This window comes from Diceros bicornis, chromosome 26, assembly GCF_020826845.1.
Source record: "Diceros bicornis minor isolate mBicDic1 chromosome 26, mDicBic1.mat.cur, whole genome shotgun sequence".
In the NCBI taxonomy this organism is placed as follows: domain Eukaryota; kingdom Metazoa; phylum Chordata; class Mammalia; order Perissodactyla; family Rhinocerotidae; genus Diceros; species Diceros bicornis.
This window is the reverse complement of record NC_080765.1, coordinates 32,581,936-32,608,469: the sequence shown is the minus strand read 5'-3', so window position 1 is coordinate 32,608,469 and position 26,534 is coordinate 32,581,936. Positions and strand designations below refer to the sequence as shown.

The 26,534-nt window shown below is 43.5% G+C and overlaps 1 protein-coding gene across 1 annotated transcript in view; it reads left to right on the top strand.

Moving 5' to 3' along the window:
- The window catches only part of IQCK (IQ motif containing K), a 118,685-nt gene extending 92,221 nt beyond the window's left edge, over positions 1 to 26,464 (top strand). The window contains exon 9 of the mRNA XM_058569938.1: positions 25,347 to 26,464. Within this exon, the coding sequence (XP_058425921.1) occupies positions 25,347 to 25,402 (56 nt within the window). The 3' untranslated portion in view covers positions 25,403 to 26,464. The remainder of the gene's footprint in view (positions 1 to 25,346) is intronic.
- The last annotated feature ends 70 nt before the right edge of the window (positions 26,465 to 26,534 follow it).

Sequence of the window (26,534 nt, the reverse complement as noted above, 5' to 3'; positions counted from 1 at the left end):
CTTCAAAAATGCCGATGTCAAGAAAGACCAAGATTAAAGGAGACCAAAGCGACATGGCAGCTAAATGCAGTGCATGATCTTAGATTGGATCCCAGATGGGGAAAAATTCTATAAAAGATATTATTGAGACAATTAGCAAACTTTGAGTATGGCCTTGATTTTAGATAATAGTACAGAGCACTATTAAGTTTCCTGATTTTGATCAACGTTCTTGGGCTATGTAAGAAAGCTCCTCATTCTTGATACACGCTGCTGTTTTTAGGGATCAAAGGATATGATCTGCAGCTTAATCTCAAATGATTCAGAAAAAAATAGTGTGTAACACACACGTGCACGTACACACGCACATAGGGAGCAAATGAAAAGTAAATACGGCGAAGTATAAACAATGGTGAAACTCAGAGTTCTTTGGAGGATTATTGCAACTTTTCTGTAAATTCAAAATTATTTCAAATTTTTAAGTTAAAAAAATACAAGTGCCTCACCTCCAGGGATTCTGACTTGATTATTTCGGGATGGGCCCCGCGCATCGATGTTAATGTTAAGTTTCCCTGGTTCTAATGGTCAGCCAGAGTTGAGACCTGAAGGAGATGCCGGCCCCCCAGTTGTTGTGTGCCCTCTTTAAAGCGTGGAGTCCCCGAGGCCTGCGTGCCCTGAGCCCTGGGCAGCAAGAGACGTCCTGCTGGTGAATGATCGTACATGTATTATCCGTTTACTTGGCAGTTATATATCTTTCTCAGTAAAGTGTACGCTCCATGAGGACGACGTCTTTGTCCCAGTTCCGTGCCTGGCATAAAATGAGCAGCAAATAAATATTGGTTGAATAAATGAGTGAGTGAATGAATGAATGAATGAGTGGACAGGGTTCTGAGGCTTCAGTGAGCCAGCACGCAGACAGCGCCTGGTGCGGAGGAGGAGCTCATCAAATGGGCAGTTTTAGGATCTTGTGAGGAAGCAGCTTGAGCTGTAACCTTCTGGCAGCTCAGCACAGGCCTCTCTTCCACGCGCACAACCGCTGTTTCGTTTCACTCACAAATGGAAGACAATCAGGGCTATAATCAGTTCAGAGGTCAGGGAAAGTACAACGTGCCGGTTTGTTTCTGTTGTTACTTTTTCTTTGGAGTTGATTTGCTGTTGGTTGACTGATTGATTTGGCTTGCTGTGTAGCGGGGAGGGCAGCCTGGATTGAATGATCCGGCCAGCAGCCAGGGGGCAAGTTGAGAGCATTCCCATCCCGACCACCTGCTGCTCGCGTCCCTGGCCGCCTTTTGGGGGCTCCAGAAGGAGCAGTGCTTTCCCAACAAGATGGGGTCTTCAGTGAATGCTGCGATGTGAGCTCGTGGGTAAATTTCCCATTTACCACGAGCCTGTGAAATGTCCCTCGGGTACAAAAGCCAGTTCTAACCCTGTCCCCAGATCTGTGGTCAGACAAGAAGGAACTCAGTACAGTGCAGTGGGTTAAGGACGAGGTTCTGAACTTGGCCACACCAGTTCATGGAATCCTTTTACTTTTATCTGTGTGACTCTGATCTAGCTAACTTCGTTAAGCTTCAGATTTCCCATGTACAAAATAGGACTAATAATAATACCTGTCTCATACAGTTGTGGTTAAAGGTTCCAAGAGATGATCTTTAGAACAAGTCCTGGCACATAGTTCCCATACATGTTAGTTATTGTCATTATTAAAATACCTGTGTGCTTTTAAGCAATTTTGTGTCTCTCTCCTCCACGAAAACTCTAAGCTCCATGGGGTTCCCTGTGGGGACCGTGTCTGTCTACTTCATTGTGATGCCCCCACGCCCAGCACAGGGCCTGGCTCAGAGCAGGCGGTCTGGACGTATCTGGTGGATAAAGTTCTGGGATTCATTTTACAGATGAAAAAGGACAGGCCCAGGAAGGTCAAGGGACTTGCCCAAGGTCACACAGCCAGTGGAGGGCCTGGGGCTAGGGCCCTGGCGTCCCCTTTCAGTGTCCACTCTTGTGACACATACCTGAGGGGAGACGCAGGGAGATAAGACGCTCTTTTGGATTCCACCATCAGACCCAGCCCTCTTAGGAATCCTCCTGAACGTGACATACTGCTTGTCCGATTTCTTATGACCTGGGCTTCAGGTTCTTGTGTTTGGGTTTGCGTTGAGGGAAGCCCCTCGGAGGGGGCAGGATACAACCTGCCGCCCACCAGGTGAGGCCGAGCTTCCGTCCTCCTCAGCTGTCGCCGAGCAGAGTCATCTTAAGCTCACGCACTGCAGAGTTACTTCCTGTTTTAAACCTTATGAATCTGGGGAGTGTGGAGGTTTAGAAAATAAATCCCGGGCCAGCCCCGTGGCTTAGCGGTTGGGTGCGCGCGCTCCGCTGCTGGCGGCCCGGGTTCGGATCCCGGCGTGCACCGACGCACCGCTTCTCCGGCCATGCTGAGGCCGTGTCCCACATACAGCAACTGGAAGGATGTGCAGCTGTGACATGCAACTGTCTACTGGGGCTTTGGTGGGGAAAAAAATAAATAAATAAAATCTTTAAAAAAAAAAAAAAAAGAAAAGAAATCCCCCCAGCCAAGGTGACACCATAATTAGACCCCAAAGACCTCTGATGAAGCAATTTGAAAATGAATGTTAAACACACGTTAGTCCTCCTTTAGATTTGCAATAAAGAAAATAAACAGAGGGACTGAAAATAAAAATGGATTTTCAGCTTCATCTGAAAAACCCACAAACTCCCCTCCATATAAATCCAGCAAACAAACACCATACGTTTCTTGAGGGCATGCCATTTTATCCATATCATGCTCTGGTATTTGTAATATGAAGACATTTTGCCAAGTTCATTTCTTGCAGCAACCTTGGTGCAGACGGGAGGTCTGAGGGAGAGAAGCGTCAGCTGTCGGGTAGAATCGTGGTCATTTATAGCCCGTCTCATGTTACACTGACTCAGAAGCCGTCCCAAACAGGATTTTCTTCTAGGACAGAAATGGTGTGAAGTTATCCTTGAGTCTCTGTCCATCGGGACAGTTGCAGGAATTATTTTAAAATGTGTGTGACAAGAATTGCAGCCAACATAATCCAAGAGAAGATGCCTAAGTCATTTTGGGGATGTGGTCAAAAATCCCTTCTCGATTAATAGCATATTTTTAGCTTCGTATAGTCAGTAATTATTTTCAAATGTGCTTTGTAATCAAATACCCATATTTTATTTGAAAATCTAATATGAGGAGGAAGAAAGAAATGATAGAAATTGTTCCCATAACATCAGATTACATTTCATATATATATATGTATATATGACATCAGATTACATTTCTCGTATGTGTGCGTATATTCTTTATATGTGTATAAATACTCTTTAAACCGAGAGTGGTTTGTCGTAGCTTATAGAAACATGTATAATATAACATTTTTAGATAAATGTGGTAATCGGGTTAAGGAAAAATTAAGATTAGGGAAAAAATAAAGCCACTAAATGCAGTAAGCAAAACAATTACTCCAAGGCCTATACTTGCTAGATATTTCTTAGAGACAAAGCAAAAGGGAAGTAATGTCTGTTACATAATTCACAGTGTCTGCAAGAAAAAAGACAAGCCAATTGTTCAGGAGACACTGGGCCTTTCCCTAATACATTATGCAATGTGAATAATAACCTCAAAAATGTTCCTACAATCAATAGAAATATGGCTCTGAGCTTCCTAGAAGCCACACCAATGAAGGAAACAGGATCATTAGATTGTTTATTGTGTCCTCAAGATTAAAAAAGTTTCTTGGGAGCACACTTATTCCTGGAGGTGATTTTTCTTTCATTAAGAGGACATGTAACATAGTGAACACCATCCTTTCCCTAAATATAATAATGAGTTCCTTAGAGCAGCATTTGCTTCTGGAGGGAAAAGACGAAAGCCTGTGGTGGGGATGGAGATAGAATCCAGAGAAATTTCTTTTCCTGATTTTAAATCTAGTATTTTAAGTTTAGATTGTAATGACAAATCTTAACTATTAGGATTGGGTTTTAAGGATATTCTTAAAATAAGCACCTCATCTTGGCCACACCTCATGCTTGTGACCTTAGGATGCCCCTGGAACTCGAGCATGCACCGTGTGCCAGGCGCTGTACTAAGCACCTTTTGTTTCCACATGGTCCTCACTCCTGCTCTCTCAGAGAGAGGATATTGTCTCCACTGCACAGATGAGGAAACCCAGGCTGGGAGGATACATGACTCACACAAGGTCACACAGCCAGGAGGGCCGGAGACCAGGTCTGCCGGATGCCAGGGAACCGAAGGCCGTCTCACGCCACGTCTTCCAGTTACTTTACCTGTGTGCCCAGTAGGGCACGTGGGCCCTGTGCAAATCTTCTCAGCAGGGTACCAGGGCCCCCAGCCTGGACTGTGGGCATCGTCTGGCCATGCTTCCCGCTCTGCACACTAGCACTGAAATCACCACAGGCCACTGGAACAGGGGAGGTTTGGGGATAAAGGAGGCTGAGTCCCCAGTCCAAAAGCTTCAGGATCTATCACCATGTTTCTGGGAATCGTTTTCATTAGCACAGGAAGCCGGGGGGAAGTGGATAAGGATGAGGATGTTCTTCTCTCCCTCCTTCCAGATTCCCTGCCCATCTGCAGATGAGGAGCAGGGAAGGGCTTTGCCACCAAAGGTGCAGAGAATGCTCTAGCCGGTGGCCCAGGAGATGGATTCTGGCATTAGCTGTGACTGTTTGTGACTAACAAACATAATCTATCATAAACAGGAAAGGTCAAATATTCAGTGACTTATTTTGCAGAGACAACCACTATTGAGGGTGTCAGCACATGGAGTTTCTTTATCCATCTATCAATCTATCTATGAATCTATCAATCTATATACACACACATATATTTATAAACGTGGAACCATATATTATGGCTAGTGTACTGTAAGTTGCTTTTCTCTTCACTTGGCAATATATCATTGACATCTTTTCATGCCAATATATATAGATTTATCTCATTATTTTTCGTGGTTCCATAAATATGACAGATAAGTATCATACTTTTTTTTTAGCCAATCCCTATGAATGGATATTTGGCTTGTATTATGAACAATGCTTCCCTAGATATTTTTGTGGATATATTCTTGCTTACTTATAGAAGTATTCCTATAGGATAAATTCCTAGAAATGGAGTTGCTGGCTCAAAGGACATGAATATATTAAGTTTAGATAGTGATCACCATACTATCATCCTAGAACGCTGCATCAGTTTATGCTTAATGCCACCAGCCTGCTTTGGAACTTTTGATGGGCCATGTAATCTTTGTGCTTCATTTTCCCTACTTGTAAAATGAGAATGATTACATTCGGGAATAATTCTAAATGAGATGATTGCTTTGATAATCCAATGGCTCCTTAAGAAGAAATATATCTGTAAATCGAAGGTGTCACTTTCATTTTAATTTTTTCTCTCATATCTCCTCAAACTTCAGTTCTTTCTCCACTTTAACCTGCCAAAGAAATAAAAATTTGATTAAAAGAAATCTAGCAACTTCATGCCTTGCTATGACTTTCATCAATTCTATTTTTAAGACTCACCGGGGGCGGGGATGTTTGGATGACATCAACTGTCATACGTATCTTTTCACTTAAAATTTGCAAAAGTCTGCCCAGCTAGGACATGCCTTCTATTGAAATGCTCAAAGATCCCCTGCTATTCTGCTGAAATTACAAAGTAAAATAAAAGATGATTTCCTTTTTTAAATGGTCAGCCCCAAAAATTCAAGATCCCAAATTTAAGTATATGTAAATGGCTGCTTTCAACCTCATTAACTTCATTCCCTCATCTGAATGTTCAGCATTCTTCCTTGCAGTTACGCAGATGCAGAATGCTTTAGTAGGATCTAGATTAATCTACAAACTTCTGGAAGGCTCATGGAGGCAGATTGGGTTAAGTTTCCCATTTATCAACTGTGTAACCTTGTGCAGGTTGCTCACCCTCTCTGTGACTCAGTTTGCATAGCAATAATATAGAAATACTAATATTAGTAGCCACCCCATGGGCTTTTTGTGAGGATGAAATGAGCTGGAATAGTGCCTGGCTCATAAGAATAAGGGAACAATAAATGGTAACTATTATTGGTAATATAAACATTCAACATACGGTTAATGTATGTCGTTATTAAGAGCATTGGCTTTGGGGTCTGACAGACCTGCGGTCCTGCCTCTTACCATCGCTGTGGTCATGGACAAGTTGTCATCCTCTCAAGACCCACTTTCCCCTCTGTTATATGGGGACAATGAGGGCCTGTCACAGAGGCCTCCTGTGAGGATTAAATAAGATTAAATACTGTGTATGCTACTTAATAGATCTCTGGCACAAAGTGAATGGTAATAGCTGGTGGCTGGGGTTTTAGTAATATTTTTTAAACTGTCAAGAAAAATAAAATTTTTATTCCAGGTAATTTACCTACAGCTCTGGTTCTCAATCCTGGCTGCAGATTAGAATCCCCTGGGGGAAATTTATAAGGATATGTCAGGCTAGAGGCCAAAGAAAGTGATTACATGGGTTTATTCTTAGTAGAGAATGTGTTGTAACCACATCAGCAAAATCCTTCTACTATGGATTAGCTGCAAGATCCCAGTAATGGCTTTGGATTCAAAACCTTCCTTTGCAAGGCTCTTCTCACTAATGCAATTTCATTTGATTAAAATTCAGAGGATCTGAGTTCCTGGCCCAACTCTGCAATTTACCTGCTAGGGGGTCCTTGCTTTCTCCTTAGAAAAATGGAGGGGGTAAACCAGGAAATCTCTATAAAACAGCCAATCCCATAGGCATTTGCTGTAGAATCTCCTGCCCCTTGGGCAAGAGATTCTTGCCAAACCTTGGGAAACTGTTGCTGTGGTCTTGGTGGTGGTGGTTGGGTTTGGGAGTCTGATCTCAAGATTGAGGTAAGAACAATACTTCAGGTGGTGAGCATCCTGGGCTTCTGTTGGGGAGAGTGGGGCAGACAGTTGAAGGCCAGAGAGTAAGTGGGGAGGTTTAGATGTTGAGAGGAGAGGGAAGGGTGGACTGGGTATTTGGCAATTTAGGGGAGTTTGGGGGAAAAGAGTAGGGATGTTTAAAGGAGATTTTCATTTGATCATATATTGAGGAGTGGGAAACATATGTCCTAGATTGAGGGCCTCTCCTGTCACCACATTTGGGTCTGTCACACCCAGGGGTGACTCTTTCTGAGTGAAAGCTGGAGCTGACAGGGGGAGGGCAGTGGGAAACTGCTCTTGCTGTGGTGTGGGTATCTGCAGAGATCCATGATCCTCAGGAAAGCTCTAATTTATTGAGTGCCTACTGTGTGCCGGGCACCTTATTTGTATTATTTCTAATCTTCACAACAAATTGAATGAGTGTAAACTATTATTACCCCCATCTTTCAGGGGCGGAAACTGTGTCTCAGAGGTTAAGTCACTTGCCTTTGGTCACACAGCTGCTAAGGGCAGAGCTGAGGAAATGTAGAACTTTCCACAACATCACACCGCCTTGCTGTTATCACAGCCTTCTTTGCAGTCAGTCTGCGGACTGCTAGGCTGAGGGAAAGGTCTGGAATTCGTGCTCTCTAAAAGTGCAAAAAGAGTTCCATACAGAAATGAATGCCACACCATACATGGTACATGCCCCAACATGGAGGAACCTTGAAAGCATTGTGCTGAGTGCAAGAAGCCAGACACAAAAGGCCACGTATTATATGATTCCAGTTATATGAAACGTCCAGAATAGGCAAATCTATAGAGACACAAGTAGATTAGTGGTTGCCTAGGGCTGGGGGACTGAGGGCATGGGGGGAGGGGTGACAGCTAACAGGTATGGAGTTTCTTTTGGGGGTGATGAAAATGTAAAATTGATTGTGATGGTGGTTGCACATAATCTGTGAATATACTAAAAACCATTGAATTGTGCACTTTAAATAGGTGAATTGTATGCTATGTGAATTATATCTCAATAAAGCTGTTACAAAAAAATTAAAAGGAAGGCATAGACCACCTCACACCCAATAAAATGGATACTATCAAAAAAACCAGAAAATAACATGTGTTTGTGAGAATGTGGAGAAATTGGAATCCTTATACATTGTTGGCGGGAATGTAAAATGGTGTAGCCAAAATGCTTCCTTAAAAAAATTTAAAAAGGAATCACCGTATGACCCAGCAGTTCCACTTCTGGGTATATACACAAAAGAGTTGAAAGCAGGGTCTTGAAGAGGCAGTTGTACACCCATGTTCATAGCAGCGTTATTCACAATAGCTAAAAAGTGGGAGGAACCAAGTGTCCATCAATGGGTAAATGGATCAGAAAAATGTGGTATATACATACAATGAACTATTATTCAGCTTTAAAAAGGAAGGACATTCTGACACCTGCTACAACATGGATGACCCTTGAGGACATTATGCTAAGTGAAATAAACCAGTTACCAAAAGACAAATACTGTGTGATTCCACTTACGTGAGGTGCTTAGTGTAGTCGAATTCACAGAGACAGAAGGTAGAATGGTGGTTGCCAGGGGCTGGGGGGAGGGGAGAAGGGGGAGTTATTGTTTACTGGGCACAGAGTTTCAGTTTTGCAAGATGCAAGAGTTCTAGAGATGGATGGTGGTGATGGTTGCACAACAATGTAAATGTACTTAATATCACTGAACAGTACACCCCAAAAATGGTTGAGATGGTAAATTTTATGTTATGTATATTTTACCACAATAAAAAAAATTGAGAGGAAAAATTGAAGTCACAGATCCCAAATATCCTAATGGCTCACTCCCCCACCTCCATCAGGCTCTGCTTAATGTCACCTTCTCACTGGTTGTCCTGGCTCCCCCAACCCCCTGCCCTACTGGTCCCCATCTAACATGTTATCTACAGGCTAATTTAAAAAAACTGCCTCTTCCAGAGTTATATTACAGCCTACCATATCTGGTGGGCGTAGATCAAGACCTTGGTGTTGGTGCTATCTCTTCTTTGCAGCCTTGGAGAAATAAAGAAACGTGTGTGGCTGCCCTTCAACCACGGCCATGAGGAAGGATCTGGGACGAAGCCGACTCCAGGATGGCTGGGTGCCACGTTTCCTGCATGTGTTTCATGGGGCTGCATAGATGTTGCAGTTCTTATGTTAGCTCCTTTACAAATCGCCTTTGACTACGCGGTACATTTAACTTAGTCACTGGTAAATAATTTTTTTAGATGTTTAATTCCTTTGAATCACCCATGATGTTAATGATTTATTTTGTTTGTTGTCTGTGTGACCACACTGTCTAAGTTGTATGACAGCAGGGCCTTTTTTCTCCCTGTTTTGTTCGCTGCTCCATCCCCAGCACCTAGAACAGCACCCAGCATGTGGTCGATGCTCAAGAAATATTTGTTGATTGAATGAATGAATCTATGTTACATAATCCCCTTCCCAAATTACCCAGCTTGGTAAACACTCTATGGAAAAGGTCAATCTAAAGTAAACAGAAATGTTTCCAAGCCAACAAATAAGGTGAAAATATACGCTTACACATAATACATAAATGGACAAAGACAAAAAGTCCACTAGAATATAACCCCAAAATGCTAATAGTGACTATTTCTAAGTGGTAGTAATACAGGCAATTGATGGGTTGATTGATTTCTGCCTGTTTTGTTTTTTTCTAAAATAGAAATGCAGGTGATTCTTTTTCTTTTTGGTTATCCATATTTTCAAAAATAATAACAAGGGTTGTTCACATTCACTGTGTGCTTACTCTGAGGCAAGCACTTCCCTATAGTAACTCAGTCTTCACAGTAGCCCTTTGAAGTAGGTACTACTATGGTCTCCATTTTATAGATGAAGAAACTGAGGCACAGAGAGGTTGAACAATGTACCCAGGGCCACCCAGCGAGGAAGCAGCAGAAGCAGGCGGCTTGATTCCAGACCCTTTCCTCTTCCCTGCCTCCCTATGCTGCAATGCACAGATGTTATTTATGGATTACAAATGCTCAGGAGACATCTGTTGGTGTTTGGTTTCATATGAAATCCATCAGGACACAACCTCTGATTAAATTGCCGAGGGCACGAAGCACATGTCCCTTTGCGCCTGTTAGCCCAGTTTAAAGGGCAGTGGTCCCACCCGTCTAATTGCTTCTCCCTGTGAGAGCCAGTCCAGCCCCATTGATGCATGGTATTCACCCTCAGGATCTAAATTTAGGATCTGAGCAGCTAAAGTGTCTTGCCAATTTTCAGATTCAACTCTCATTAGTCCAGGACATGGAAAATGTTAAAGGTATATAGCTGTGGAGGCTAGATGTTAAGAAGGACAGACAGATTCCTTTTGAAATAATTTGGAAATTGTGCCCTTATCAAAGTAATACATTCTCATTATGAGAATACAGAAAATATCAAGAGATCAAAAAAAGTTACCCACCGTGCTGTCACTGTTAATACTTCGGTGTATAGAAAAACTTTTAAAAAGTGCCTTATTTTGTCCCATCAGAGGAGGGAGGGAGAGGAGACTGTCTTCTGCATATGTCCTGCTGTCACCGTGTGCACTGGAGTTGGCCTCATTTGTTTTTCGTGGCATCTAGAGACTTGTCATTTAAGAAGTTTCAAAATGACATTTGAAGCTGTCCAGAGTGAGCAGCTAATAATGGCAGAAAGAGTCCTGGGCTTGGAGTCCCAAAATCTGTATTCAAACCTTGCTTGGCAGCCTTCTAGCTGTGTGTCTTTGAGCAAGTTCCTTAACCTCTCTATGCATCGGTTTCTTCATCTGTACAAACGAAATAATTAAAATACTCCCCTCACTGGGTCCCAGAGAGACCCACAGGAGACAATGCAGGTAACACACTTTGTCCTAATACCTCACACATGTTAGTAATGATTAGTGACATACAATTTTTGAATCACGTTAGAGCCGTTTTTCCCACTGTGGATGATGAAATCAGTTAATGGGTTGCCACAAGCATTTTAAAAATGAAATAGAATAGAGATAGGAAATATCACTATGTATTGCTTACAGTAAGGGAAATGCTAATTGGTGAAATTTTTGTTTCGGTTGTGTGTTTGTGTACTGTAAAAGCAGTGTAATTGTATTTCTTATCATAGGTGGCAGTTTAAGAATGTGAAAACCACTGGGTTCGGTCAGATTATAAACTTGAACCCTATGATCTTAGGTGTTAACCTGAATCTGCCAAGGTGGTAGGTATATCTTTGGCTTTCAAAATTAAGGTAGTTCTAAGAAAGAGCCATATTAAATGTACTTCAGCATCTTCTGTGAAAATGTTGTTTTGGTCAAACTCCATTAAATCTTTTTACAAAAATAAATCCTCATATAAGAACTATTATCCAGCAAATGGTGCCAGGAAAAATGTTGCTTCCCTTGAGGAAATGGTCTGCTTCTTCCCTAACTTTCTCTTTTTGCCTTGTCTGCCAGGAACCTCACAGTTCAATTTAAAGCTCATTTATAGCAACTTCTTGACTCTTCTGGTTAGCATATCTAAATTTTCCATTTCTCTTCAGTCTTGGTTTTCTTTTTTATATTTTTATTAACTATATTTCGTTGTAAATTATCTCAAATCCTTTTAGGGAGGAAGCAGGATATAAACAAGTCTTTGCCTTGTTTACAACACAGAGCGGTTGTGAATGTCACGAGATAATGTATGTGCAAGAACATTAGACACTGAAAAGCCTGGCCCGGGGAGTTGTCATTAGCGTGTATCTGAACACTGCAGAGGCGTGAGTTTTATCAGCTTTGTAGAAAAGGAGAATTCTCTGGCATTTGTTTTAACAGAATTAAAAAAATAACTTTCTTCTTAACTGCTTATAAAAGTAATACTTGCCCTTTGTGGGAAACTGAACAAAAAAGTAGGTAACTGTAAGTCTCACCACCAGAGATGACCACCATTGAAATGTCATCTTCCTTTTTTTAAAAACAGCTTCATTGAGATGTAATTCATATATCATACAATTCAAAGTGTACAATTCAGTGGCTTTTAGTATAGTCACAGAATTTGCAACCATCACTATAATCAGTTTTAGCATATTTTCATCACCCCCTCCAAAGAAATCCTCCTGTCCTTAGCCATAAATTCCCCAAGACCCCCATTCCTCCCAGGCCCAGACAACCACTAATCTACTTTCTGTCTCTATAGATTTGCCTTTGTGAGTCGTTTATTTCACTTAGCACAATGTTTTCAAGGTTCATCCATTTTGTAGCATGTATCAATACTTCATTTCTTTTTATGGCTTGTATTAGTCAGCTTGTGCTGCCATAACAAAATGCCATAGACTGGATGGCTTAAACAACTGACATTTATTTTCCCACAGTTCTGGAGGCTGGAAGTCCAAGATCAGGGTGCCAACATGGTCGAGTTCTGGTGAGGGCTCTTCTCTTGGCTTGCAGAAGCTGCCTTCTAGCTGTGTCCTTACATAGACTCTGGTATCTCTTCCTCTTCTTACAAGGGTACCAGTGCCATCAGATTAGGGCTCTACCCTTATGACCTATTAACCTTAGTCACCTCCTTAAAGGCCCTGTCTCCACTACAGTCACATGAGGGGCTTAGGGCGTCAACATATAAATTTGAGTGAGTACACAATTCAGCCCATAGCATGGCTGAATAATATTCCATTGTATGGATGTATCACACCTCATTCATCCATTCATCAGTTGATGGACATTTAAGTTGTTTCCACTTTTTGGCTATTATGAATAATACTGCTATGAACATTCGCGCACAGGTTTTGTGTGGACATACGTTTTCATTTCTCTTGGGTTTATACCTAGGAGTAGAATTGCTGGGTCATATGGTAACTCTAGGTTCAACTGTTTGAGGAACTGCTAGACTGTTTTCAGAGTGGCTGAACCATTTTACATTCCCGCCAGCAATGTATGAAGGTTCTAATTTCTGCACATCCTTGCCAACACTTGTTATTATCTGTCTGTTGGATTATAGCTATCCTAGTGGGTGTGATGTGGTATCTCATTGTGGTTTGATTCATGTTTCCTTGATGCCTAATGATGTTGAACATCTTTTCACGTGCTTATTGGCTGTGTGTATATCTTCTTTGGAGAAATGTCTGTCCAGATCCTTTGACCTTCTTATTGGCTTGTTTTTGTTGTTGAGTTGTGAGAGTTCTTTATATATATTCTAGGTACAAGTTTCTTATCAGCTGTACGAGTTACAGTGTGGGTTGTCTCGTCACCTTCTTAGTGTCTTTTGAAGCACGAGAGTTTTTAATTTTGATGATGTCCAATTTATTTTTTTATTTGTTGCTTGTACTTTTGGTGTCATATCTAAGAAACCATTGTCTAATCCAAGGTCATGAATATTTATTCATTTTTTATAAGAGTTTTATGGTTTTAGGACTTTCATTTCAGTCTTTGACCCATTTTGAGTTAATTTTTTTCTATGGCATGAAGTAAGGGTCCAACCCCATTCTTTTGCACGTGGACATCCAGTTGTCCAGCAGCGTTTGTTGAAGAGATTGTTCTTTCCCCATTGAATGGTCTTGGTGCTCTTGTTGAATATCAGTTGACCTTAAATATAAGGATTTATTTCTAGACTTTCAATTCTATTCCATTGATCTATATGTCTATCTTTTTGCCGGTGCCACACAATCTCAATTACTGTAGCTTTATAGTAAGTTTTTAAATCAGGAAGTAGGAGTCCTTCAACTTGGCTATTTTTTTTTTTCAAGATTGTCTTGGCTATTCTGAGTTCTTTGGATTTCCAGTTATCTTTCTTGTCAGTGTTTTTGAAAATGCATCTCTATCTTTAATTTTACATCAGTGAGATCATACTCCACAGCAATTATTTTCATGTGTCCCTGCCTTTTTCACCTGACTCTACATTGTAAACATATCCTCCTGTATTATAAATTTAATTTACATATGATTAGCTACATAACTCAGTTATGTTCCTATTGGACACGTCTTTCTAAATTTCACGAAATTAATATTTCATATAAATATTGCTGCTATGGCTGCTTTCATTCCTAAGAGAGTTTAATTTCATTTGTGCAGCTATTGAAGATATTTTGACATATTGAAAACATTAATCTTTGAATTCAAACTTTGAGATGATCCCCCTAAAAGCAGTAGAACAGGTACAGACAAATGAGGAGTCAAATCCCACATTTGCAACTTAGAAAAGTCAGTAAACTTTCTGAGCCTTGGTATTCTTATCTGAAAAATGGAGATAATAATACCTTCATAGAGTTGTTTTGAAGATTAAAGAAAATGTAGGGATATATGGCCTGATACGCACCTGACATATTGTAAGACTCAATAAATAGCACTAATAATAATAATTATTATTTCCATCATTGTTGTTCTTATTGTTGCTAGCTGTACTGCAAGTTGCAACAGGTAGCAGAAATGGAGCAGTACACCTGTGAGCAGATGGTGCGCTGACATTCAAGTCTTTCCTATCAGCCTGGGAATTGCAATCGTAACGAGCAGACATGAAATGTTTCTCACTTTAGCCAAAGAGAAGTGTTTCGATATCATGCGCCAAATCAATGTCCTCAGTCCTAAATCTTTGTATACATTTAAGATTTAGGATGTCGTTTACATATTGAAAGCACTTATCTTTTAATTCACACATGGGTAAGCTCCAGGAAGGCCATGGTTCCATCTGACACGTTCACCATTTTAGGTCTAGCGTCAACAAATACACAGTAGGCGCTGGCAGAGGGAGGCAAGAAGGAAGGCGGCAGGCGGGCCCCCTGTGTGTCTTGTTGCTTTTGGTTACCTCGTGGGGGCTGAAGGGGCTGAAGGGGCTTAGCCTAGGAAACCAGGCGAACAGCGGTTTGAATCTTTGAATCACGGCAAGAACGGCCATTTATCATGCACCTGTTGCATCTGTTGTGTGTCGGGCACGCTTCTGGTGGATTTTTGTGTGTGATCTCAGTTAATGTATTTAAATATCAAGATTATCCTGTGCAATGAGATCGACGAGGAACCCAATTTTATAGCTGAGGAAACAGAAGTTTCTAGAGGGTTCTCGGGCATGCTGTTGGTAAGTGCTGGAGCCCCTACGCAAACACTGGCCTCTCTGATACTACAGTCTGGGCGTCCCCACGGAACTGGAGTACGCTTTGTGTTGCTGGAATAGCTGGGTGTCATTTTGACAGCCTGGAGGCTGAGAGAGGGCTGGGGGCTCGCAGAGGAAGCTGGAGCGGGGTTTCATTCCTTGGTTCAGCAAAGATTGACAGAGCGTCTGCTTTTGGTGCGGGATGGGACAGTGCCAAGTGCTGGGGATACAGTAGGAACCAGAAGCCAACACCTTGCTCTTCTGGAAACTCGAAGTCTGGTGGGGAAGCCAGACACTGTTCCAGTAATCACAAAATTCCTGATTACAAACTGTGACGAGGGCTTCGAAGAAGCTCAGGGTGCCACGAGAGACCTTAGCAGGGGAATTAGATCGGTTCCCCTCGGCTGAGATGAGAGTGAGCTGGGAATTAAGTAGACGTGAGCTGCAGGGAGGGACCTAGGCAAAGCCTCTGGGCTTGGAAGGGGGACTGAAAGAAGGCCCGGGTGACAAAAGCAGGATACAAGGTGACGGGGGAGCCAGGAGAGAGCAGTGGCCTCATGGGCCTTGTAAGGACTTTGGACTTGACCCTGAGGGCGGCAGGGAGACTTTGAAGGGTTTTAGCTGGGCAGTGGCAGCATCAGATGGGACTTATAGAAAGATCAGTGTGGCTGTAGGTGGGGGACGGATCCGATGACCTGGTGGCAATGGGAATAGACAGAAGTAGAGGGATTTAGGAGACATTTATGGGGTAAGAACAACATAGGTGAGATGAGTGATCCTTTCTAAAAATGTAGTTTTGTTTGGAGGTAAATATGTTTCTCACCAAACTCAGTGGTTGAAAATATTCACATTTTCTTTTCAGTACACCAGAGGGCTTCCTATTAGAAAGAACTCTGTGGATGAACCTCTTGAGTTGTTAAGTCCCATTCCCCTCTTTTAATGTTTGATGAGTTAGGTTTCTTAGTCCTTGGGGTTTCTTGACTTGAGCCCTGTCTGCCCTGGGTTCTAGACCAACCGCCAAGATAATGAGTGAGTACCGATGGAAATAATTTCTCAATTCCTTATTAATTTGTTGCATTCTTAGAGGAGGTGTTTAAAAATACACGGGAGGATTTGTTTCCATTTCACTTAAAGGCAACATTTAATATACAGAGCTTCTGCCTGTCTGAACTGGAGGAGAGCTGTTTATACCCCAAGCTCATTCAAAATGCCTGGGATATTTCTAAAGGTTCAGCCCTGGCAGCGGCAGCTGAGAATGCAGAGATAAATAAAAAAGTCATAAGACACGGCTGATGGGGTTCGTCTGTGTTCATTCACACCCATGACTCACTGGGCTTTTGAAGGCACAGAATTTCCGAGTAGACGGTGGCTGTTTAAACTGCTGTGCTGATTCCAGTCTCAGCTAACTGGGAAATGGAGCTACCCTTGCAAACTGAGATGTGGAAGGAAAATACTAACAGATATAGAAACACATGAATAGCACAGAAAGCTTACCTACGTGATTTAAAGAAAACTTGTTTAAATATTTGTTTAAAAATAGCATATTCTCCAGTTTTCCTACAGTCACCGCATTACTTGTATAATTAAGAAATAATTTTATTGAGCATCTCCCGTGTGCCAGGCAATGGGTACCATCTCATTTCATCTTTGCACTCTGCCAAAAAGAAGGTCTTATACTATCTCCCTTTCATGGATGAGAGAGCTGAGGCTTCAAAGAGGTTAAGAGACTTGCTCGAGTCACCCAGTTGGTAAACGATGGTGGGCTTCAAAGCCAGATGGCTCTGGCTGAGAAGGTGTGCTCTGATGGCCTTTTTGTGGTTGCTGGCTTTGCTTTGGTGGCTTCCTTCCCCTGTCCGGGTCTTAATTTTCCTCAACTATAAAAAACAAGCCTTTTATTAAATGTCTCCCTTTCCGGGAATCAAGAACCTTTCCAGGGTCAAAACTGTGGTAATCCCGGTGATTCTGTCTCAATATAACCGATGTTGTCACTTCCGGCACCAAATGTTCCCATTTAAAATACTTACTGCCTTCAAGGCGGCTCAGCTCTGAGCTTACTTTAGTAACATTGTTTAGAAGTCAACAACAGAAAGCCTTAATTACCGCACATTGAAGACTGTCAGATTCACCCCAGTGCCTTGTGGCTTCCAAGTTGGCTCAGCTTTCTTCAAAACACAACCCAACATCTGGCACTGTCCACGATGGGAGGTAAACTTACCAGACTACTGACATTTACCCCCTGAATGTCAATATTTATTTCTTTTTAGAAAGGAGATCTTCCACGATTTCTTCTCCCAATGGGGGGACATGGAGTTTTTTTGTTGTTTTATTTCATATCTTTTCTGTATTCTTTAAATTTTCTATAATGACTATGTTTTGCTTTTGTAATGGAAAAATAATCTGATTTTAAATTTTCAGCTCAATAAAACAGAAAAGAAATAAAATCTTGGTAATATATATTGTATACTCCCTTGCCTTTCCAATTGGAAAGTGTGGAACATGACTTTAAACTCCACTGGATTATTCTGGGTCAGGATCAAGGGCCCCAATTCTTACTCTGAGTTGGTATGACATGATGGTTAAGATTTTGGATTCAGACAAACCAGGCTGAGAATCTTGGCATGGCCGTTTACTTAGCTGTGTGACCTTGGGCAAGTTGTTTAGCGCCTCTGAACGTTAATTTTCTCATCAGTATAATGGAAATAATGATAGCGTCTACTTCCAGAGTGGCTGGGAGGATTAAATGAGAGGATAAATGAGCATAACATCCAGCATTCAGTAAATGCAAATTTCCTGATTAATTATGCAAAGTTGTCAATATTCTATTGCAAGTGCTGTTTCCTCAAGGACTGCTGAGGCACCTAAGACTCTTTGCCCTGGATCTGAATTAAAAGGTCCTTAGATTTTGGTGCCTGTTCTCTTCCTCCCCATTTTTCTAATTTTATTTTATTTTGCTGTTGTTGAGGTAAAACTTATGTACAGTAGGATGCACTGGTCATAATCATACAGTTCTGAGAACTTCTACATACGTACCCCCTACGTCACCACCAGCCAGACCGAGATAAAGGACATGTCCAGCACCCCAGCGGGCTCCCTCATGCCTCTGCACAGTCAGTAGCCCCTGACCCCAAGGCAGATTTTATTTTGACTTCTATTACCATAGAATCGTTTTGCTTATTCTCAAACTCATATAAATGGAAACCACAGTATGGACTCCTTTATCCCTTGCCTCTTTTCCTGAAGACTGTGTATGGGAGATTCAACCAAATGTTGAGGGTAACAGTAGTTGGCTCTTTTTCATTGCTGTGTAGTATTCCTTTGTATGACTATCATCACAATTTGTATATCTTGACTTATTGATGGACACTTGGGTTGTATCCACTTTTTGGCTATTATGAAAATGCTGCTATTATGAACATTCTTGTATGTTTTTTGGTGGATGTAAATACTCACTTCAGTTGCAGATTACCCAGGAGTCAAATTGATGGGTCTCAAAGTATACATGTATTTAATTTTAGAAGATGCTGCCAGATCATTTTCTAATGTGGTTGCACCATTTCACATTCCCACTAGTGATGCGTGAGCATTCCAATTGCTGTGCATCCTTGAGAACGCTTAGTATGATGAATCTTTTTCATTTCAACCCTCCTGGTGGGTGTGTTGTAGCTCTCATTGTGGCTTTAATTTCCTTGATGACTAATGACGTTGCACACCTTTTTATGTGCTTATCAGCCCTTGGGACACCACTTCATTCCTAAACTCAGTTATGCTCTTGGAATATCTGGTAGCTCAGCTCGCCAAAATGATGTTGAAAGAATGAGCACACGTGCCCGCAGAGAGGTCTCAGAGGCTCTCCTATGACTAAAACACCAGAGATTGGGGCACATTCCAGAATATCTACGTTAGCTGCTTCCACTTACTTTCAAGTTCTTGGCTGTGTTTGATAGCTGAGCTTGTAAGATAAAATAACTTTCAGATGAGTGACAGGTTATGAATTTTAAAAGATGCTAAGTGAACTCTTTTTGCAGCATTTCACATATATTTCTATAGTCCACTTTGGGGAAAAGAGGTCACATTTGTTGAGTACCGACTGTGTGCGAATCCCTGTCTCAGGTACTTTAAACACGTGACCTCCTTTCCTCTTCATAAGGACTCCGTGAGGTCGAGATTATTATACTTATAGTTCAAATGGGGAAATTGAGGCAGGGGGTGAGGGGTCACCCAGATATTCAGTGGCAGAGCCAGGATGTGAATACGGGGTCTGCTTGACTCCACAGTCTGCCCTTCCATTAGCAAGCAGACTGAGGGGGAACATTTTTCTAGCAATTCATCCATCAGAAACTTGGCCTAGCAAACATTTCCTTCCTGTTGTTGGAATGGTCAGCTCTACTAAGGCATCTTCACCTTTGGGTGGGCCTCTTCAGGGCCTCCCACACTGGGTCTGGCCGTCCTGGGGCGCCAGCAGCTGCAGGACTCTGCAGCTCCCCAACGCGGCTTGACCCGGTTTCTCATCCTTCCTGCCTTTCCCTGTCTTTGGTCTCTGACTGATGGTGCTAATACCGTGTAGTTGTTGATTCCTGTGTAGGTCTTTTTTCCTTCTGTCGGGTATATTTTCTGATAATTCTTTTAGAAAGAAAGTTTTTCCCAATTGTACAGCAATACATGTATATTATAGACATTTGGGGAAAAAATTCATCCATTTCCTTTCAATCGTTTTATCTGTTTAGTTTTTTTTTTTTTTTTAACATAGTTGGGATGCTGGGCCTCAACGTAATTTTGGAGGGAGTGAATTTTGTACAGGGCAGTCATATTTAAAGGATGTGCTTTGAAGATCTCACCTAGGAAAGGTTGTAAAATAGGAACCACTTGTTCTCAAAAAAGATTTTTTTTTCAGAAAGGCGAGAAGGAAAAAGGGGCAGAGATGACTGAGTGAAAGAACCCGGGGTCCACCTCACCTTGAGAGACATCATCCTGGTTGGCTTCCCACACCAGCAGACAGACGCCTCAGCGTCCCCCTGGGAGACACTGTTAACATTTGGTATCGAGCACTTTCAAATTTACATCCTCGACATTTACAGGAAACGTGCCCCCCTGTATGTTCCCCTTGACATTTCTCCCTGTTCCTTCAAACTTGGCAGAAGCACCACGTTTTTGATGGCTTCATCATATTTTACCAAGTTTATAAATGATCAGATACCTAATCGTTCCCCAAGGGTTGGGCATTGAGGTTGCTCCCAAACTGTTTCTGTGGTAAATGATGTGGCAGTGGACACCTTCGTCTGAGTACATCCCTGTCCCGTCTTTGATGACGGAAGTCTTCGTCTCCCTAGTGAGAGACAGCTGTGAGACTATGACCGTGTAGAGGTTACGAGCGTGAGTGTGGGAGCCAGACAGCCCACAGTGAGACCTCGGGCAAGTTACACAACCTGCCTGTGCCTCAGTCTTCTCATCTGGGAGGCTGGGGAGGATAACAGCATCACTTCGTGTGTGTAAAAGGCTCAGTAAGTACCACAGAAGTATTCGCTTTTATTATTTTCCTGGAATCCTAGAAACTGGGTGCTAATTGGATAAAAAATTAATATTTTAAGGTTTCTTATATATGTTGCTGACTTGAGAGTGTGAACCAGTCTCCTCTTTGTGACTCAGGACCCAGCACTGTCATGGTCCACAGCTGTGTGATGGATGAACGTGTATTGAAGCAACTTCTCTCCGTGGTGTGTGAGCATCTCTTGGTTCTTATAATTCCCTGTTGATTTTCCTGCCTCCCCCTCTAGAATGTGAGCTCCTTGAGTTCAGACTATGCCCTAAAAATAATAATAGCTCCTATTTGTTGAGTGCTTAACTCCGGATCAGGCTGGGTGCCGAGCACTTGGCCCGCCTTGTCTCGTTTGCTCCTCCCAGCACCCGCAGGAGGCAGGTGCTGTCTCAGACCTGGGCCCTCAGGAAACAGACACTGAAGGATGGCTGAGTGATACAGCGCTCGTTCCCAAACGTGTCACATCAAAGGGATCACTCAAAGCACAGAAGTGGGGAGATGCTGAGTCCCAGGCCTCGCCCCTGAAGACTCTGATTCTAAAGGTCTGGGCCGGGAATCTATTTTTGCCCCAAGTGATCCTTCATGCTGATGCCACACCTGGGCAACACTGAATGAGTGGCTGGATGACCCCGTGGTCCCTGAATTTCCTCCCTATGTCTCGAGCCTTAGGCAGCTTCTCTGACTGTCCTGAATTCTCAGCCCCGTCAGACTGGAGCAGGAGAGGATGAGGGCGACCAGGAGGAGGGGACTAAACGAGTCTCATCAGTATTCGGGACCTTGCTTGTCACATCGCCTTTAATTGAAGCTGAAGGGCTGGCGCATCTCTCCGGGATTTTCCACCCTCCCAGCCCTTCCGGAACTGGCTGCGAACCAGCCTGCCGAAGGGGACAAGGACGACGCAGGGGCATGGAGGCATCTGTCTGTTGTTGTTGGAAGCCAACCACGATGATGTCTCTGAACTAAGGTGGAAACGGGGTTCTTTCATTCAAGCACCCCTGCCTGCCTCTCCCGGGCTGCCTCCTCCCTCGCTGCCTCCATCCACTGAGTAACCCTGTTCCACCAAGACCAGGAGGACAACCACTAAGGAGCGACTGTTTCTTAATTTTTAGTAAAGTAATCTTTGCACGTGGTTCCCATGGTTAAAACGAAATATAAGATAAAACAGAGGACGCCATGAGCATCATCACCCTCGTGTACGGCAATCTCCGTGAACTCTTAGCTGATTCTCTGGGCGGTTACTTCTGTCTCTCTAACACAGAGAGGAGTTTAGACATTATCTCCTGATTTCCTGCTGTGACAGATGAGGATTAGCATCCCATGCCCATCCTCCTCAAACTGTTCAGTTGCTCTTTCCCATTCCTTTATGGGTTGACTTTGTAATTTCAAGTAACACACCACCATCTTTATTTCTTTTTAACTTTTTTTTTTGGGGGGGTGAAATACACATACAATGGTGACTATGAAATACATGTAACTATAAAGCAGACACTCACGTAACCACCATCCTGGTGAGGAAACTGAACAGTCAACACTTTTAAAGCCCCTCCGCCCCGTGAAGCCACTTAGCCAAACTTTTGTGATAATCCTTCTCTTGCTTTTTTTGTCGCGTTCTTCTTTCTATGCACCCCTCAACATTTAGATTTGCTGTCAAGAGAACCATACTATATGCATTATTCCACGCCTTGCGCCTTCCTTTCGACGTTGGTAAACTAATCTAAGTCGACACGTGTAGCTGGTTCATTTGCGTTCGCTGCTGTACACTCGCTGTTCAAGTAGACCCCGATTTACTTAACCAGTCAGTGGGTGAGAGACATCTGTGTTGTTTCCAGTTTTCTGCTGTCCTGACATCCTCACGCATGTCTCCTGGTATGTGTACAGGGCAAGGGTTTCTGCAGGGACGGACACAGGAGTGGAATGGCTGCACTGCATGGACCGTGCGCACTCACTTTCACCTGCTAGTGCCAGTTTTCCAGTGCGGTTGCAGGACAGTCCCCACCTCCAGCGATTCTGACTTGATGGGCCAGGGTGGGCCAGGTATTGGGACTGTTCAAAGCCCCAGGGGGTTCCCCCGTGAGGCTCCACACCCACCTTTATGTCCAGGCCATCAACTCGAGGTGCTATCTGGACTCTCCAGTTTGAATGCGCGCCCCTAGGATCACTTTCCACTCTCCTCCCTCAAGATCTGTGTGAGGATCTGAGAGATAATAAGGGCTTTTTCCCAGGTAAGGTCCAAGTGTAGGGGTGGGTCAGAGAGGTTAGCAGTCGCAGACAGGAATTGGCTAAAATCCTGGGACAAAGGGCGGCAGGTGAATTCTCCCTCCAGGCGGGGCTGAGGAACTGAAGAAAACCCAAGGGTGGGCATTCCTCAGCCAGTCCCTCCTTCCCTCACACTACTAGGAGCCTCCAGTGTCTGTCTGCCAATTACAGGCCAGAGAGAGTGTCCTTCAAATGGCTTAGATTTTGAGACATTGAGACTCCTCTGAACTGCTCTGAGGGTCTTTATGTCATCTTTCTTTAAAGGGACTCCAACCACAGTTTGGGGCTCTCAACCCTGGCTGAACATTAGCAATACATGGGAGCTTTGGATAAATACCAGTGCCTGAGGCTCAGACCTCAGAATGTGTGGGGTGAGACCCAGGCACCTGCAGGCTTCAGAAGCCGCCCGGGTGCCTCTTAAATGCAGCCAGGGCAGAGAACCAGTGGTCAGTGGGTCTCAGATTTTAACCCGTGTTCATCAGAAGCACCTGGGGGGTTTGTTAAAAACACGGATTGCTGGGGGCCAGCCCCGTGGCCTAGTGGTTAAGTTCAGCGTGCTCTGCTTCGGCAGCCCCAGGTTTGGTTCTCGGGTGCAGACCTACACCGCTCGTCTCTCAGTGGCCATGCTGTGGCAGGGGCGCCCAACAAAAAAGAGAATGGGCAGCAGATGTTAGCTCAGGGTGAGTCTTCTTCAAGCAAAAAGAGGAAAATTGGCAACAGATGTTAGCTCAGGGCAACTCTTCCTTGGCAAAAAAACCCAACAAAACAAAACACAAAAAACACGGATTGCTGGGCTCCACCTCGGTTTCTGATTCTGTAGGTCTGGGGGGGCGCCCTGGATTTGCATTTCTAACAGGTTCCCAGTGATGCAAACGTTGCTGGTCCCCCACCACACCTGGAGAACATCCTGCACCTGAGGTGTCACTGCATCCCTCCCCGCGGGGATCTAGAGCAGCCATGTGCCGAGCCACCCCGTCTGGTCGTGTGCGCCTCTTCCCAACTCTGTCTCCCGTCGTCAAGCTGATAGCTCAAAATTAGCTATGGAATTGGCAAATGTTCCACAGATCACGACTCCACCACCCCCATTCAGTTGCTAAACATTCACATCCGGGACCCCATCATGGATCCGTGGGTTCTCAGTGGGAAGGGCACCTACTGAGGTGGGGAGCATCCTCAGCTATGAAGGATCATTCACTGTCATCATCATAGGGTCTTCCCTGTGGTTACTCGCATAGCTTCTATATACATGGAACAAAAAAGGTATATACATTTAAAACAATTTAAAAATTTTTTCCCATGACCACAGCCTTCAAGTATTAAAAATATTTTTCTGGTTTGAGTTATTAATACAATTATTAGTAGTTCACAAAGTCAAATACATACATTATAAATTGATAATTATTAAGCATAGAAAGTAAAGGCGACTCTGGGGGACGCCAGCATTTCAAACTGCTTCCTCGCTTGGCCCCTGGGGATTTCTGCACTCAGGGCAACGTGAGGGTGGGGAGAGGCAGGAGAGGGAAGGCCAGCAGCTGCGAGTCTGCGTGTGGAAGCGGAAGGTGTGGAAATGGACTCTGTGGATAAACCACGACCACGAGCCCCTGGAAAGTCTTTTTGTGGCCCCAGCTCCAAGACTGCTGGGCCAGCCTGTGCTGCTGCAAGCCTTCAGCCCGCTGCATCGCAGGCGATGGGGGCCACACCTCTCCCCCGGCTCAGGTCTGGCAGGGTGTGCCCTGAGTCTCTGGGAGGTCGGGACCAGGACCAGGACCAGCAGGACGGGCTGGACTGAAACCTCCACCCTACTTGGTGACAACCCCCAACAGCCTTCCTACTGGAACACTGCTCTCCACAAACCACCAGAGCCCGCGCCCTTGCTCAGGCTATCCCTTCCAGCATTAACTTCTGGGGCAAGCACCTGGATAGCAGAAGCAAAGACTTATTAAAAAAGAGAGGGTCTTTCCAAAAGGATCCCCCCCCCAACCCAGGGATCCGGGTTTCCCTATTTTTGGGGAGAGGGGCTTTTATCTGTTGGGACAATTTCGCTTACAAATAGTGCCATACTCGGTGTTCAGCTGACTTTCCTGTTTGGCTGACTCAGGAAATCACCCAGCTCACATTCTTGTCCAGACCATGAAACACTAGAAAAGATTCTCTTCTGACCTAGTATTGACCCCAGTGTTATCCTGAGTTTTTAATTTTGGGTGGGTGGAGGGAACAGGGGGAGTGGTGACAGACGGCGCTGAGCCGAGCTTGGAATCTGTCAGCGTCTTTGCAGAGCTTCCTTCCTTCAGTTCCCCCGACCTGCAGAGCACACTTCTGACCTTCTGAACTGATCTGAGAATGGCCACGAACAGGGCGTGAAGCGGTATTGAAAGTTCAGGTGCCGCCCTTGGGGCACAATGGCCCTCTTCTTCCTCACTGGATCCGTGGCACCAGCACCACAGTGGCTGCCGGATGGGTTTTGGTGAAACTGACCTTCTCCACACTTCCCAGTGTTCGATTTCCAAATAACAAGCCTGTCTAGGTATGTAAATCGCTCCTGACTTTCTCTTTCATCTCTTTGCAGTGAAATGCAAGATGGAGGATGAGGAAGAGGCTGCAGCTAAGACCCCACCACCTTAACCTCTGTGGGTATCCTTTCCCTTCTGAGCGCCAATGACCCCACTGGAGGAACATGTCCTAATTATGCTTCCTCCACTGTGATTTCCTTAAGGACTTGATTTGGTACATGTGAATACAGAACCTTTTCTGCACAAGATAAGATTTGTTGCAAATGTGCTTTAGTGCCAAGAGTTTATTATAAGAAAGTACTAGTCTTAACTTTCTGCTTTATCCCCAAACTTTATTCTTTTCCTCCATATATTTTTTCAGTGCCTCAGAGTGTTCTACACTAGCCACCATTAAAATGTACAACGAACTCCACTTCCAAGAGACGCTTAAATGCTCTAGTTATCAGTTTCCTTCTCTCGGCTGCCTTTACAAAGATCTGTATTTAAATCTAAGCCCCAAACCTCTGCAGTGGGTTTTAAGCTTATCTGGTGAACACTCTTTTCATAAAAAAGACATTATTGCCTATGACCATTTCCAAAGGAGACCGGCCCTTAACTTTTATTGCAAACCCAACAAGATGAGACACTTAAGCCCAGACAACAATAACAAAGGATTTTTCTTGTCCAGGCCCCGAAGTTTTATAGAAAGTTGCTCATTTTATGGGTAAGCTGACTTATTACCCTCATTTGTTCTGCGGTTTGCTATTAACCAGGACCCTTCCATTCAAAATGCCACAGACTTAGCCTCCAGGCAGATCCGAAGGCCTAGTCATTGTACTGGGTGGTTCTGACAAGCTACCACACGTCTTAAGTAAATAGTAAAGCCTTTATTTTTGTGTTAAGAACAGCATTTTGAAAATAAAACCTATCTGCCCATGCTTTACAACCTTTTAAATTTGTAATATTTATATACAGTCATTTATGGCACACATTGATTGTCTTGAAATCTCCGTAATGATTTTTTTTTTATAAGTATGCAACAGTCAGCCAGGGGAGGATAAAGGTACATTATAAAACACACATTAATACATTTAATAAATATATATTATCTATCAAAACCGAGCCTTAGCTCTTTATCAATTAATAAAAAGCACCTGCTGAGAACTCCTGTAAGCTGGTATAATCATTGCATCACTGGAGTATAAAAGCCACCGTGCTCCCTTTCAGTTTGGGGTTCAACTCAGCTTTGCCCAACCAAGAAGACC